Source organism: Myotis davidii, unplaced genomic scaffold, assembly GCF_000327345.1.
Source record: "Myotis davidii unplaced genomic scaffold, ASM32734v1 scaffold1437, whole genome shotgun sequence".
Classification (NCBI taxonomy): domain Eukaryota; kingdom Metazoa; phylum Chordata; class Mammalia; order Chiroptera; family Vespertilionidae; genus Myotis; species Myotis davidii.
This window is the reverse complement of record NW_006288601.1, coordinates 1,235,572-1,246,895: the sequence shown is the minus strand read 5'-3', so window position 1 is coordinate 1,246,895 and position 11,324 is coordinate 1,235,572. Positions and strand designations below refer to the sequence as shown.

General features: G+C 46.3%; 2 protein-coding genes across 2 annotated transcripts in view; one reads left to right on the top strand and one right to left on the bottom strand.

Moving 5' to 3' along the window:
- The window catches only part of HAS3 (hyaluronan synthase 3), a 60,670-nt gene extending 60,184 nt beyond the window's left edge, over window positions 1-486 (top strand). Inside the window, 1 exon segment of the mRNA XM_006760358.2 lies at window positions 1-486. This exon segment is cut by the window's left edge and continues 32 nt beyond it. Within this exon segment, the coding sequence (XP_006760421.1) occupies window positions 1-417 (417 nt within the window). The 3' untranslated portion in view covers window positions 418-486.
- A 2,889-nt stretch (window positions 487-3,375) lies between these two features.
- Window positions 3,376-7,120, bottom strand: CHTF8 (chromosome transmission fidelity factor 8). Its single transcript, XM_006760359.2, has 3 exons — window positions 7,026-7,120; window positions 6,646-6,763; window positions 3,376-6,037 (listed from the first exon to the last, which is right to left on the bottom strand). The coding sequence occupies exons 1-3, from the start codon at window positions 7,046-7,048 to the stop codon at window positions 5,813-5,815; spliced, it is 366 nt and encodes a 121-aa protein (XP_006760422.1). The 5' UTR covers window positions 7,049-7,120; the 3' UTR covers window positions 3,376-5,812.
- Between the last annotated feature and the right edge of the window lie 4,204 nt (window positions 7,121-11,324).

Genomic DNA, 11,324 nt, shown 5'->3' with positions numbered 1-11,324 from the left:
GTGCAGCTGGTGGGCATTATCAAGGCTACCTATGCCTGCTTCCTCCGGGGCAACGCAGAGATGATCTTCATGTCCCTGTACTCCCTTCTCTATATGTCCAGCCTCTTGCCAGCCAAGATCTTCGCCATTGCTACCATCAACAAGTCCGGCTGGGGCACCTCTGGCCGAAAAACCATTGTGGTGAACTTCATTGGCCTCATCCCTGTGTCCATCTGGGTGGCAGTCCTTCTGGGAGGACTGGCGTACACAGCTTATTGCCAGGATCTGTTCAGTGAGACGGAGCTAGCCTTCCTTGTCTCTGGGGCCATCCTGTATGGCTGCTACTGGGTGGGCCTTCTCATGTTGTATCTGGCCATTATTGCCCGGCGATGTGGGAAGAAGCCAGAGCAGTATAGCTTAGCTTTTGCTGAGGTGTGACATAACCCTCAAGCAGAGCCGGAAAAGTGCAATGGGTAAGGGAGGGAAGGGGAATGGAAGAGAAAAGATGGGGTGGGAGGGAGGAGGGAATGCTGTTTTAGTTTTTTAAGGGTCCAAAGGACAAATCTGAAGTGCAAAGAAAGGTGACTGTAGTATGGCCCCTGGGCTGTTTTGCTTAGGGAAGGCAACACCAATTCCAGCTCAGGGTGGTAGAGGAGACATGTTTTCAGGCTGCCTGTCTGCTACATGGTGGTCTCTGGGAAAGATTCCACTCCTGCCCCAGGATCCAGAGGGAACTCAGAAGTGTGTTAAATCAAACAATAAGTTCCAATCAGTAGCAACTTCTGATAGGTAAGTGAGCAAAGCCAGCTGTGGGAAAGGGTTCTCTTAGCCCATTTGAACACAACCAGAGGTGGGGAGAGAATTTGAGATCTGGGCCAGCTAGTAATGTCTCCCCCCTCCATCGAGTTATCAATGCAATAAGATTGTGCCTGAGATACAAGGCCCAGAAGCCTGATCTCTGGGCATCAGAAAACAGGGTACAGGAATGGTGCTTTATTATGTGTACCCCATTCCACATCTCAAGGATGAGCCAAACTAGCAGGGAGTTAGCATTGAACTGCTTTAAGTGTACATAAATGTGAATGTTAAAAGGGAAAACTTGCCAGGAGGAACAAAGGTTGGTAGTGGTGCTCAAGGCTATGGGCTATATGGAGGCCTATATAGATTCCACCTGGAAACTGCCTAGACATCTAGATGAACTTGTCTGCTGAGGAGAGGAAATGTTTCAGTCATCTACCAGGGAGATTAAACCCCAACATACTAAGAAAGGAAGTGGGGGCTCAGTATTTCAACCTGTGTACTCCTGAAGTCCTCTTAAATTCAGCTGAGTCCTAAGATGGCCACCTCACTGATTTCAAGTGATGTAGTCACCTCTTTGCCCTCCTCCTCATCAGGTAAGTTTCTCAAGGTGGCAAGCGAGTCAGCGCCTGGACTCTCACAGGCTCCTCTGTAACAGGCAAGCCTGCCCTCAGCACATGGGGCAAACCTACTAGGAGCCTCTGACCAAATTGGCTACCATCTTGGAACTGCTTGGGACGATCATCGGCAGCTGGGTAGCATGCATGACTTTCAGGCTACAATTCTTTTTTTCTTAATATATTTTTTAAGAAATATATTAAATTTTAGAAAGGAAGGGAGAGGGAGAGATAGAAACATCAATGATGAGAGAGAATCATGGATCGGCTGCCTTCTCTAGGCCCCTTACTGGGATGGAGCCCACAACCGGGGCATGTGCCCTTGACTGGAATTGAACCTGGGACCCTTCAGTCGGAAGGCCGACGCTCTATCCACTGAGCCAAGCCAGCCAGGCCCAGGCTACAATTCTTGACAATCGTCTCTGATGGAAAGCTTTTCCGTTTCCCTCAGTGAGCACTCACATCCAAGCTGGTCATCTCTGAGACTGTCCATTCCCTTCAGCGGCTTCTCCAGGGACTTCTTACAGCCAAGCTGTGGGTAGTCACTCCTGCATTTGTTTCTTTCCAGAAACCAAACTAGGAGATGGAACTGATCCCTAAATCCTAAGGTTCTTGCTTTCTCATTCCTTCTACTTTGGGTGGGAAATGAGGGAAAGCCATTTTCTAGAGCTTGGCAGTCCACAGACTGTTCTCAGCTCTTGGGTTTGAAACCTGGGATCTTGACTAAGCCTGACTTAGGGGTTGCTTGCTCGTGTGTGCTGTCTCCAAACATCCATTCTCAGAGGGTCCAACTAACCCCTCAGAATGAGCACTAAGGTAGAGAGGAGTGGAGGGGCAAGCCTCTAGTGTACCCAGGTGCTTCCTACAAAGGAACAGTGTGCTCTGAGCCACAGATTGGCAAACCCTGGTGCTTTCCTTCAACTCCCATGAACTCAAGGGTTTTCCAAGTGCAGCCAACACGGCTGCATCACACAGACCTCAAGTTTCTGATAAGACTGCTGGGTGATGTTGGGCCCAATCCATGAAGGCTCTTAGAAGAGGCAGCCGCCATTTGCCAAAGGCAGTTGTTCCAGGCTCTTCCGTGTTTTTGCTGGCCAAGAAGTAAACTATTTTGAGCACTACAATGGAGGAAATCCGGTCAGCCAACTGCAGAGCTCAGACTTCACTAAGGGCTGTTTTTCTTCAGCTTTCCCTCGAAGAGTAACATACGATGGGCTCCCAGATGGCAAGCTCTTGGCTGTTCTACCATCAGCTCTGCCTTACACTGTTATCAACTTTCCTCATATCAAAAGTAGTGGGCTCACAACGTTTGACCTCGACTGGTTTTTCTAAGTTATTTTGTACATTTTTCAACAGTGAAACCAAACTGGGTCTTCAGCTTTATCCCCGTTTCTTGCAAGGGAAGAGCCTTTATACAATTGGACACATTTTGGTTTTTCCTCATTGAGAATTTTAACTGACTTTTTTGTATTGTTTCTACAATAATTTGTAAACATATTTATTTTTACCTTTTTTTTAACTTTCCAGGTCAGTTTTTATACTGCACATATTTGTCAAAATAAAGATTCTCTCATACTGCTGTCTCTGAGCTACTTCCTCCCTTTTTGTACTTAATGAAAGCTGACTCTATTCCACTTTCAAAAGTTGCACTTGAACTAGAAATACAGTTGCAGTAATTCGTGTCACTGAGAAGCAGGACGAGCTGTCACAGCTGCTTCTGGACCTGGGGAATACAGTAAGCCTACCTTGATAACTGTACGCCTATGGTGGCTTAACTTTTATTGAAGAGGGTGGGTAGGGTCTTTGGTGAAATTACTGGCAGAGCAGCAAGCTAAGGCTAAAAATCAAGCTTGCTTCTTCCTTGAGTGAAAGTATTTTACCTGTCAGATAATGCAGGACTGTGGACAAGCTGAAACCATGGAAAGCAGTGAGTTAACTTCCTTCCCTGTGGAACAGGTAACAAAATGGAGTGACACCAGCAGCCCTCTCATCCCATTTATTAAAGAAACAGTAAGAAAAGATACAACGCAGGAAAAACACCAACCATCCTTTCACATCAGGTTGAACAAAGCACAGTGATTTCTTCCCTTCAACCCCCACCCCTCCCACCCACCTCCCGCTATCCCATCCACATCAGATTAATTTTGAGGTTCTTTGATTGGGAGTACCAGTGGAGAGGGAATTGGATGAACCGTGGAGCCTTGATTCTGGCCTCCTCTAAGTCCCAGAGAAGGAAACTCCAAGACCTGCCAGTCAAGTGGAAATTGTAGTTGGTGGGTCTTTAAAGTGGCCGCCCACCTCCCTGTTCTGTGTCAAGCCCCCAGGGAAAGGTATGGCAGTAGAGGATGACAGGTCCAAGCTGCCCAGGTCAGAGCTGCTGAAGCATGGTCCATTCACCAATGCAACATTTCTAGAGAGCAGTGAGCTGATTCTCCAGTGGTGAGCAGGGAACTACATATGAATTGGGACCTGCAGGTCAATGTATCCCTGAGGAAAAGTCCACAAGAACAATTCAAGAAACTAGCAAGAAACAAGGGGCAGAAAGCTGTGGGACAAAAGCACAGCAGGCTTCTGGAAGGCTAGAGATCCTCTCTCAAGGCTGGGATCATTCCCACCTGCCGCAGTCCATGTCCCACAAATAACATTTCACCTTTAATCAAGAAAGAAGCAGAGTTTGAAAAAAGATGACTCATTTGAACTTGAGCCCCAGCTCCATGACTACCCTTTTACTTAAAACACAGCCTCTGCCCAGAACCACGATGCTTGGAAACCAAGGTGGTCCTAGAGAGGAAATGCTGTTTAAGGGGGTAACATTCCATTTGGGTACATTGCAGACATTGGACCCCCTGGTCTGGGGAAAGCAGCTGGGTTTGTGCCAGGGAGACTACCCACTCTAGGAAATGGGACCACAGTCTTCATTATAGGACCATTCATCCTTGGAAAGGAAGCTGGGTTTAGACCCAGGGTCCCAGTTGGCCTTGCAAAAGGAGCCGGGTTGATACCCCCAGGGCCTGCTGAGGAGCCCAAAGGCCCAGAAGCTGACCTGGGGAAAGTCACCTGACCAGAGCCTAATGGGCCAGTAGACCTTGGGAAGGTAGCTGGACTTGGGCCCTGTAAGCCAGGGGCTCTTGGGAAATTAGCTGGGTTGGGTCCTAGTGGCCCAGAGGCTCTTGGGAAAACTGCTGGATTTGAACCCTGGAAGCCAGCAGACCTCTGAAAAGTAGGTGGGTTTGAAGCCAATGTTCCAGAAGACTGAGAAAAGGCAGCTGGGTGCAGTGCCCCCGAACCTGTCCCCCTTGGAAAGGGATTAGTATTTACCCCCATGGGACCAGCTGGCCTTGAAAAATGAGCTGAATTAGGGCCTATGGGGCCAGAAGCCCTCGACATGGGAGATGGATTTGGCCCTGGAAGGCCAATTCCCCGAGAGCCAGGACCCAAGTTGGGGCCTATGGGGCCAGGTACTCTTGCCATGGAAGATGGGCTTGTGCCCATGTTTCCAGAAGCCTGTGAGAAAGAAGCGGAATTTGCTCCTAAAAGACCTGCTGCTCTCAGAATGGGGGCAAGATCTAGGTTTTGAGGTCCAGACATTCTCAAGTTAAGACCAGATCCTGTGCCCAAGAGGCCACCTGCTCTGGTGTCCATGTTGGGGCCTGGGCCCAGGCCACCAGCCCTTGGGTTGGGCCCAAGGCCTGGGCCCAAACCACTTGCTCTTGGGTTGGGCCCAAGGCCGGGGCCTGGAAACATACCTGACCTTGGGGCAGGGTTTGTACCCATGAAGCCCGATCTCAGATTGGGACTTGGTCCAGGGCCCAGGCCAATGGGCCTAGTATTGGGAGGGCCATTCCCAGGAGTCAAGAGGACACCCGTTCTCAGGTTGGGTCCAGATCCAGGACCCATAGGGCCCCCACTTCTGGAGTCAGGACCTGTTCCCAGGAGGCCACCTGCCCTTGAGTGGGGCATAGGACCTGGCCCTGGGAGACCCCCTGACCTCGGGTTAGACAGAGGCCCTGGGCCTGGAAGAGCCCCTGCTCGAGGGTTTAGAGCTGGCCCTGGCCCTGGGCCCAAGAGGCCACCAGGCCTCGAGAAAGAAACTGCACCTGCGGCAGTGGGATTCATTCCCCTCGGAAAAGAAGCCATGCTTGAGTCACGAGCACCAGCAGGGAAAGGTGCTGGATTTGAAGCCAATGAGCCTGACGAAGCTGGAAAAGAATGGTTCCTTGGAAACGGGGCCAGATTTCCACCAAGAGAACCAGATGCCATAAGGAAGGAATCTGAGGCCATGCCCAGAGGGTGGCCAGTGTTTAGAGCAGGACCCTGACCCCCCTGTGGTCCCAGGGAACCGTCCATCCGTCCTCGAGGTGGCAGTGGAGCACGAGTCCAAGGAGTTGGCCGCTCTCTAGGGAAAATCCGGGGTTCTTTCATACTTTCTTGGGTACGTTGGTGATGATGGGCTTGGGGCGAGTTTTGAAAAGAATCTTGTTTTTGATGAGGGCTGTCACCAGGTACCGGGTGCCAGTCTTACAGCCACGCTCATCACAGTCCTGCTCCGGAGAAGTGTGTTTGACAAGGACTGCAAAAGGTTTCTCCAAGTGGATGATTTTCCCATACAGGATGTGATGACCCACGATCAGCACAGGAATTCCCTTTGGCAGAATAAGAGTAAGATGCCTGAGATTCAGGGCAAGATCATCACATTCAAGTGCTTCCTAAAGATGCCCTGGCAGGCAGCAGTGGTACCTGCACTCCCTGGTCTGGCTCTTACACTGCTATATAGCTACCGTGGACAACCCATCCTCATGCCCTTTATGGCCCTGGTAAGAGAATTTTCACTTTTAGAACTGTGACCTTTTGCCTGGCCAATGTGGCTCAGTGGTTGAGTACAACCTATGAACCAGGAGGTCACGGTTTGATTCCTGGTCAGGGCACATGCCTAGGTTGTGGACTTGATTCCAGTAAGGAGGCTTGCAGGAGGCAGCCGATCAATGATTCTCTCATCATTGATGTTTCTATCTCTCCCTCTCCCTCTCCCCAGAAAAAAAAAAAAAAAAGAACTGTGACCTTTCAAGATTCCCCAAAGCTAAATTTACCTGCAACTGCAGAGGCAGGGGGGGAGAACAAGCAGATAATTTAGCAGATTAGCTAGCCCTTGATTAATAAACCTGAGGGCAGTCCTCACTCTAGGTCCTGGGAGCACCACCTAGGCGTAGCTTGCTTTCCTGAGGCATTAGGCAGGGAAAGAAAAGCCCCTCACCTCAGTGGTGTAATGTAGGTCTCCCAGGAGGTTTCCGGCTAATCCAGTGCTGTAGCGAGCCTCGATCTCCCCCTGTAGCTCCATCAGCACCCATTCTGACAGGCCTCCAGCCCCAGCACTGCAAGCAAATGGCTGGTGGTTACCATATTTTTGAGGGGGTGAAGGCTGAACAGTATCCTACACCACCATTCAAGGCCCAAAGGAACTCTCTGTTGAGCACAAGGTCTTGGGAAACTAGGCAGTGCTAAGCACTGAACTAGAGATTGAAACGCAAGCATCTGTACAAGACGCACCTGAGGACCCTGATTCTTGCAAGGAAATATCAAATCTATATAGCCCTAAGCATTCAAACGACATAAAAAGTCTCAAAATGTACTCACCTGGAGACAATAATTTGTACCATGAGCCTTCCGTCTTTACAAAGTAACTGAAAATAAGCTGGAGAGGGAAAAAAAAAGATTTAGGATAATGACAGCTAATATTTACCACTGATTGTGTACCAAGCATTTAGTGCTTTAGATACATCTCATTCCTCTAACAATTCCATAAGGTGTAAACTTTTAAAGAACTGATGTACATATACGACTGCTTAAAATCACCAAGGGTCGCTCTAGCCGGTTTGGCTCTGGGGATAGTGTTGGCCTGCAGACCGAAGGGTCCTGAGTTCGATTCAGGTCAAAGCCACATATCTTGGTTGCAGGCTCTTCCCCTACCCGGTCCCTGGTCAGGCTCATGCAGGAGGCAACCAATTGACGTGTTTCTCTTCGTTTTTAATCTTCGGGTGAGGATTAAAAAAAAAAAAAATCACCAAGGGTCAACTACAGTATGAACAGTTTAAAGATAGCACAATTGGGTTCCAGGTCGCATAGCTACTAGTTAAAGAACCAAAATTTGAACCCAAGACATACACTGCATAGCTCACGCTCTTCACCACTATGTTAATAACTTTTCTCAAGGATAGTTTAAAAAAACAAAAAACGAGTTCTTTTAGATTTTACTTTTTTCTTTGGTGATGATATAAACTTCGTGGCTACCACTTTGGTTATCTGCTATTTCAAGGTTCAAAGGACCCCCTTTAAATAAAAGCCTTGAGAACGTAAAAGTCCTTCAGACAACTTTAGTGAATTGTAAGCTGATTTCTGATATGACTCTCATCAAATGCTTTGACCATCTTTCACTTAGCGAGACTAAAACACTGACAACTCTCATTTTATACACTATCACCATCTGGTGGAGGTTTGTGGTACTCCATGAGAATAGGTTAAAATGGGACACTTGCCTGTACTGGTCTTTCTGGGATGGACAGATTCATGGGGGATTGAGAGCATGGGGGACCTACACTACAGCTTCTGTGTAAGTCTTTCCAATGAACAGATAGCGCTTAGTGGAAGGTTATTAATCCAGTGTTTACCAACTGAGTCCAGCAAGTTAATAGGTATTAAAACTGTGCTCAAGCTCAGCAAGTAACACAGGTTTCTTCACTGATTTGTTGATCTTCATTTTGGATATCCAGGAAGAAGTATATTGCCAGCACAGGGACTCAACAGATAGCATCTCTACTCTTGAGCACCAAACATACTTTGGGAAGAGCGATTGGTTGAATCACTGGACTTAAAATTCAAATATGAATGGCAGCTAGTATTTATTGAATTTTTATTTACAATCAATCAGATGCTGTGCCTATACATGGGTATCCCAAACACTGTGACCACTCTCTGATACTGATCCCTATTTTGTAGATAAAGCTACTGAGAGATGCACTTGCTTGTATGTGGCACACACACACCTAGGATGTGGTAGAGCCAGCCTAAAAATCTCGGACATTTGACTTTACACTCATTATGACTACCCAATTCTATCCTTCCCAAAGGAGAAAACCAAGAGCCAGTGAGAATGAAAAGGCATCAAGGCATCAGGCAGGCACTGCATACACCCAACAACTGGTCAGAAGAGCATCCCTGAATAAGTGAGACCTTCGGAAGCAGCACTGGTTGCAGGACCACCTAAAAACAGGTAATACTCTAGCTCAGGAAGGCAACAGGCCTTCAGAAAAATGAGGCCCTAATTAAAAGAACCATCAAAAGCACTTAAAAAATCCTTCCCAAGTTCTTGAAGGAGGATAAGAATTTAAAATTAAAACCCAAAAGGTTTGACTAGACAGGGATGGGCAAACTTTTTGACTCGAGGGCCACAATGGGTTCTTAAACTGGACCGGAGGGCCGGAACAAAAGCATGGATGGAGTGTTTGTGTGAACTAATATAAATTCAAAGTAAGCATCATTACATAAAAGGGTACGGTCTTTTTTTTTTTTTAGTTTTATTCATTTAAAACGGGTCGGATCCGGCCCGCGGGCCATAGTTTGCACGGCTGGACTAGAATCAGAACAATCCGGGTGGGGTACACATTCTCATTGGGTGGCTATCTTTATTTTGAAGTTAATTACTATTAAAATTATTAAAAACCTGAAAAATTCAAGTGCCACCACAATTTCTAAGAGAAAAGTCCAGTCAGAGTGTTATGTTTAGAATACAAAAAGCTTCATTTCTCACATAGCTAAACTTTTCAGAATACATAATTTGGATTCTTTTGGTTCTAAAGTGAGAACAATCCAAGGATGTAGGCACTGTTTTATCACTCCCATTTTACAGATGAGGAAAACGAAGCTACAAGTCAAATAACTGGTCACAAAGTGGTAGAGCTGGGATGTGAACTCTCACTAACCTCCACAATATGGTCTCTGTTGCAGTCCTCTCCTATAGTGCATCTGTATTGTCAAATTTAAAAATTCTACTTTATCACCTTAAAATATCCTATCACCTGAAGCTATTATTTCTTTACTTGCAACAGTTGCCCTTAGTTCAAAGTAGACAGGTATACAGCATGTCTGTAGAACTGATTGCTTTATAATACTAGCCTTTCTCATTGTATCACTTACAAAATTGCAAGGAACCTATGAAGGTCTTACAACTTGCCACCAAAGTAGCTAATACTTCTGTGGGACAGGCAGTTAAAAAAGAACAGTAAGACTGCTTTTTATCATATCTAATTGATTAGAGAGGACATTCTTCGACATCAAAACTCATTTTTATTTCTGACAAAATTTATCTTCTGAATTGTTAAAAGATTACTAATGTCTTACAGAGAACAGCAAGAGCAATGATCTTCATTAATGATAACTGCCCCAAAATAAAATGTGGCAGAATAAAGTATGGAATGTATCTAATTAAACAGAACATACAGCTTTTACTGAAAGGGGCCTTGACTCAATGGTTTAACTGTAAATTATTGTTTTCCTAGAGCGAAATATTTTTATAAATTGTTTTCATTAGAACCTCTAATTCTTGTATTTTAAGCTTTTAAAGAAAGGGGGGGAAGGCTTTAAATTTCTGCTAGGCCAACAGCATTTATTGTGCTCTTATTTGGTCCCAGAAGCTATCCTTTGTGTTGGGGGATACAGGGAGAAAAGTCATCAGACCTGGAGTCTATGATTATGACACTTATCCTATGTGTGATTGGAGTAATTTAACCTCATTTCAGTCCCCCACCAATAAAATTAGGCATAAAAAAGAACCTGTTGCAGAGTTATGAGTTAAATGAGGTTATGAATGTAAAATCCTCAGCACTGTGCCTAAGACAAGGTAAGCCATAGCATCAAGCTACTGATTACCTGGAGGAACATGGCTTTTTCTTAGTAAAGAATGTCTTATTACACTAATTATTATACCAATGTTTATAGTTGAGTGGAACATTCTACAGCATCAGGTCATCAGAATAAAATCAGTTTTATATAATGGGAGGACAATTCAAATGTGGTAGTCAGGGTTCACCAAACTGCTTCAGGGATTAAGTTCTGGAAGGTTTTTCCCCCTCTAAATATGTTGACTTTTTCTGTATGCCTTTCCACCAAATGAACAATTCAGTAGTTTGATATACAAATGAATACAGATTTTTATTAGCCGTGTCATTGTGGTTTTGCGACTGAAGGGGATGGTCTAAAGGGGATCTTGTCTGTGGAAAGCCTTATACCATCAAGGACTAAAATCCTGCTTCTAAACGAGCTTGTTCCCTTCCAAAAAGGTATGTTATGGGGTGTAAGAGGAACTGAATGCTTCCAGACTTTTCATTAGTGAAGACTGTGTTCAAAAACGTGTGTGGGGACTATGTACAGACGTGGTACTTTCCCATCACATTTTAGGATTCCCAGGATGGAGGGAATCAATTACTGGTATTTGTAGGTAATGAGTGGAAAAGATGACTTCAGTCCATCTGAGTTAATCCAGTTTTCTCCATCTTCTGCTACTCTGCGGCACCCTCCCTTCTTTTCTAGCCCTGCTTGCGGTCTCCCCTCTATCGTGGGCTCTCCTCCCACCGGCTCCGTCTTCTCCGGCCTCTCCCCCGTCCCCTTCCCATCCCTTCAATTTGGGCCACAAACACTTCCTACTCCTAGTCCCGCCCACTTTCTGGGACTACTCCATCCGCTTCCCCTCTCCTCACCAGCGCCCCCCCCCCTTTTGCTGGGACTTCTCACCAGGCTGTTTAACCCTTTCTCCAACCTCCCAGGTAATCGATTCTTTGCTACCTTACCCCCGCCCCCCGCCCCGAGTGACCTTCCAAACCGTTTACCCTCCTCCAAAGATTCCTCTTAACCGTCTCCTTCCACCGCCCGTTAAATCGATCC

Coding starts and splice junctions, on each gene's coding strand:
- CHTF8 (XM_006760359.2), bottom strand. CDS start 7,048: ATGGTACAAATTATTGTCTCCAG. Junction 6,764..7,025: donor GTACAAATTATTGTCTCCAG/GTGAGTACATTT, acceptor ATTTGCTTGCAG/TGCTGGGGCTGGAGGCCTGT. Junction 6,038..6,645: donor ACCTACATTACACCACTGAG/GTGAGGGGCTTT, acceptor ATTCTGCCAAAG/GGAATTCCTGTGCTGATCGT.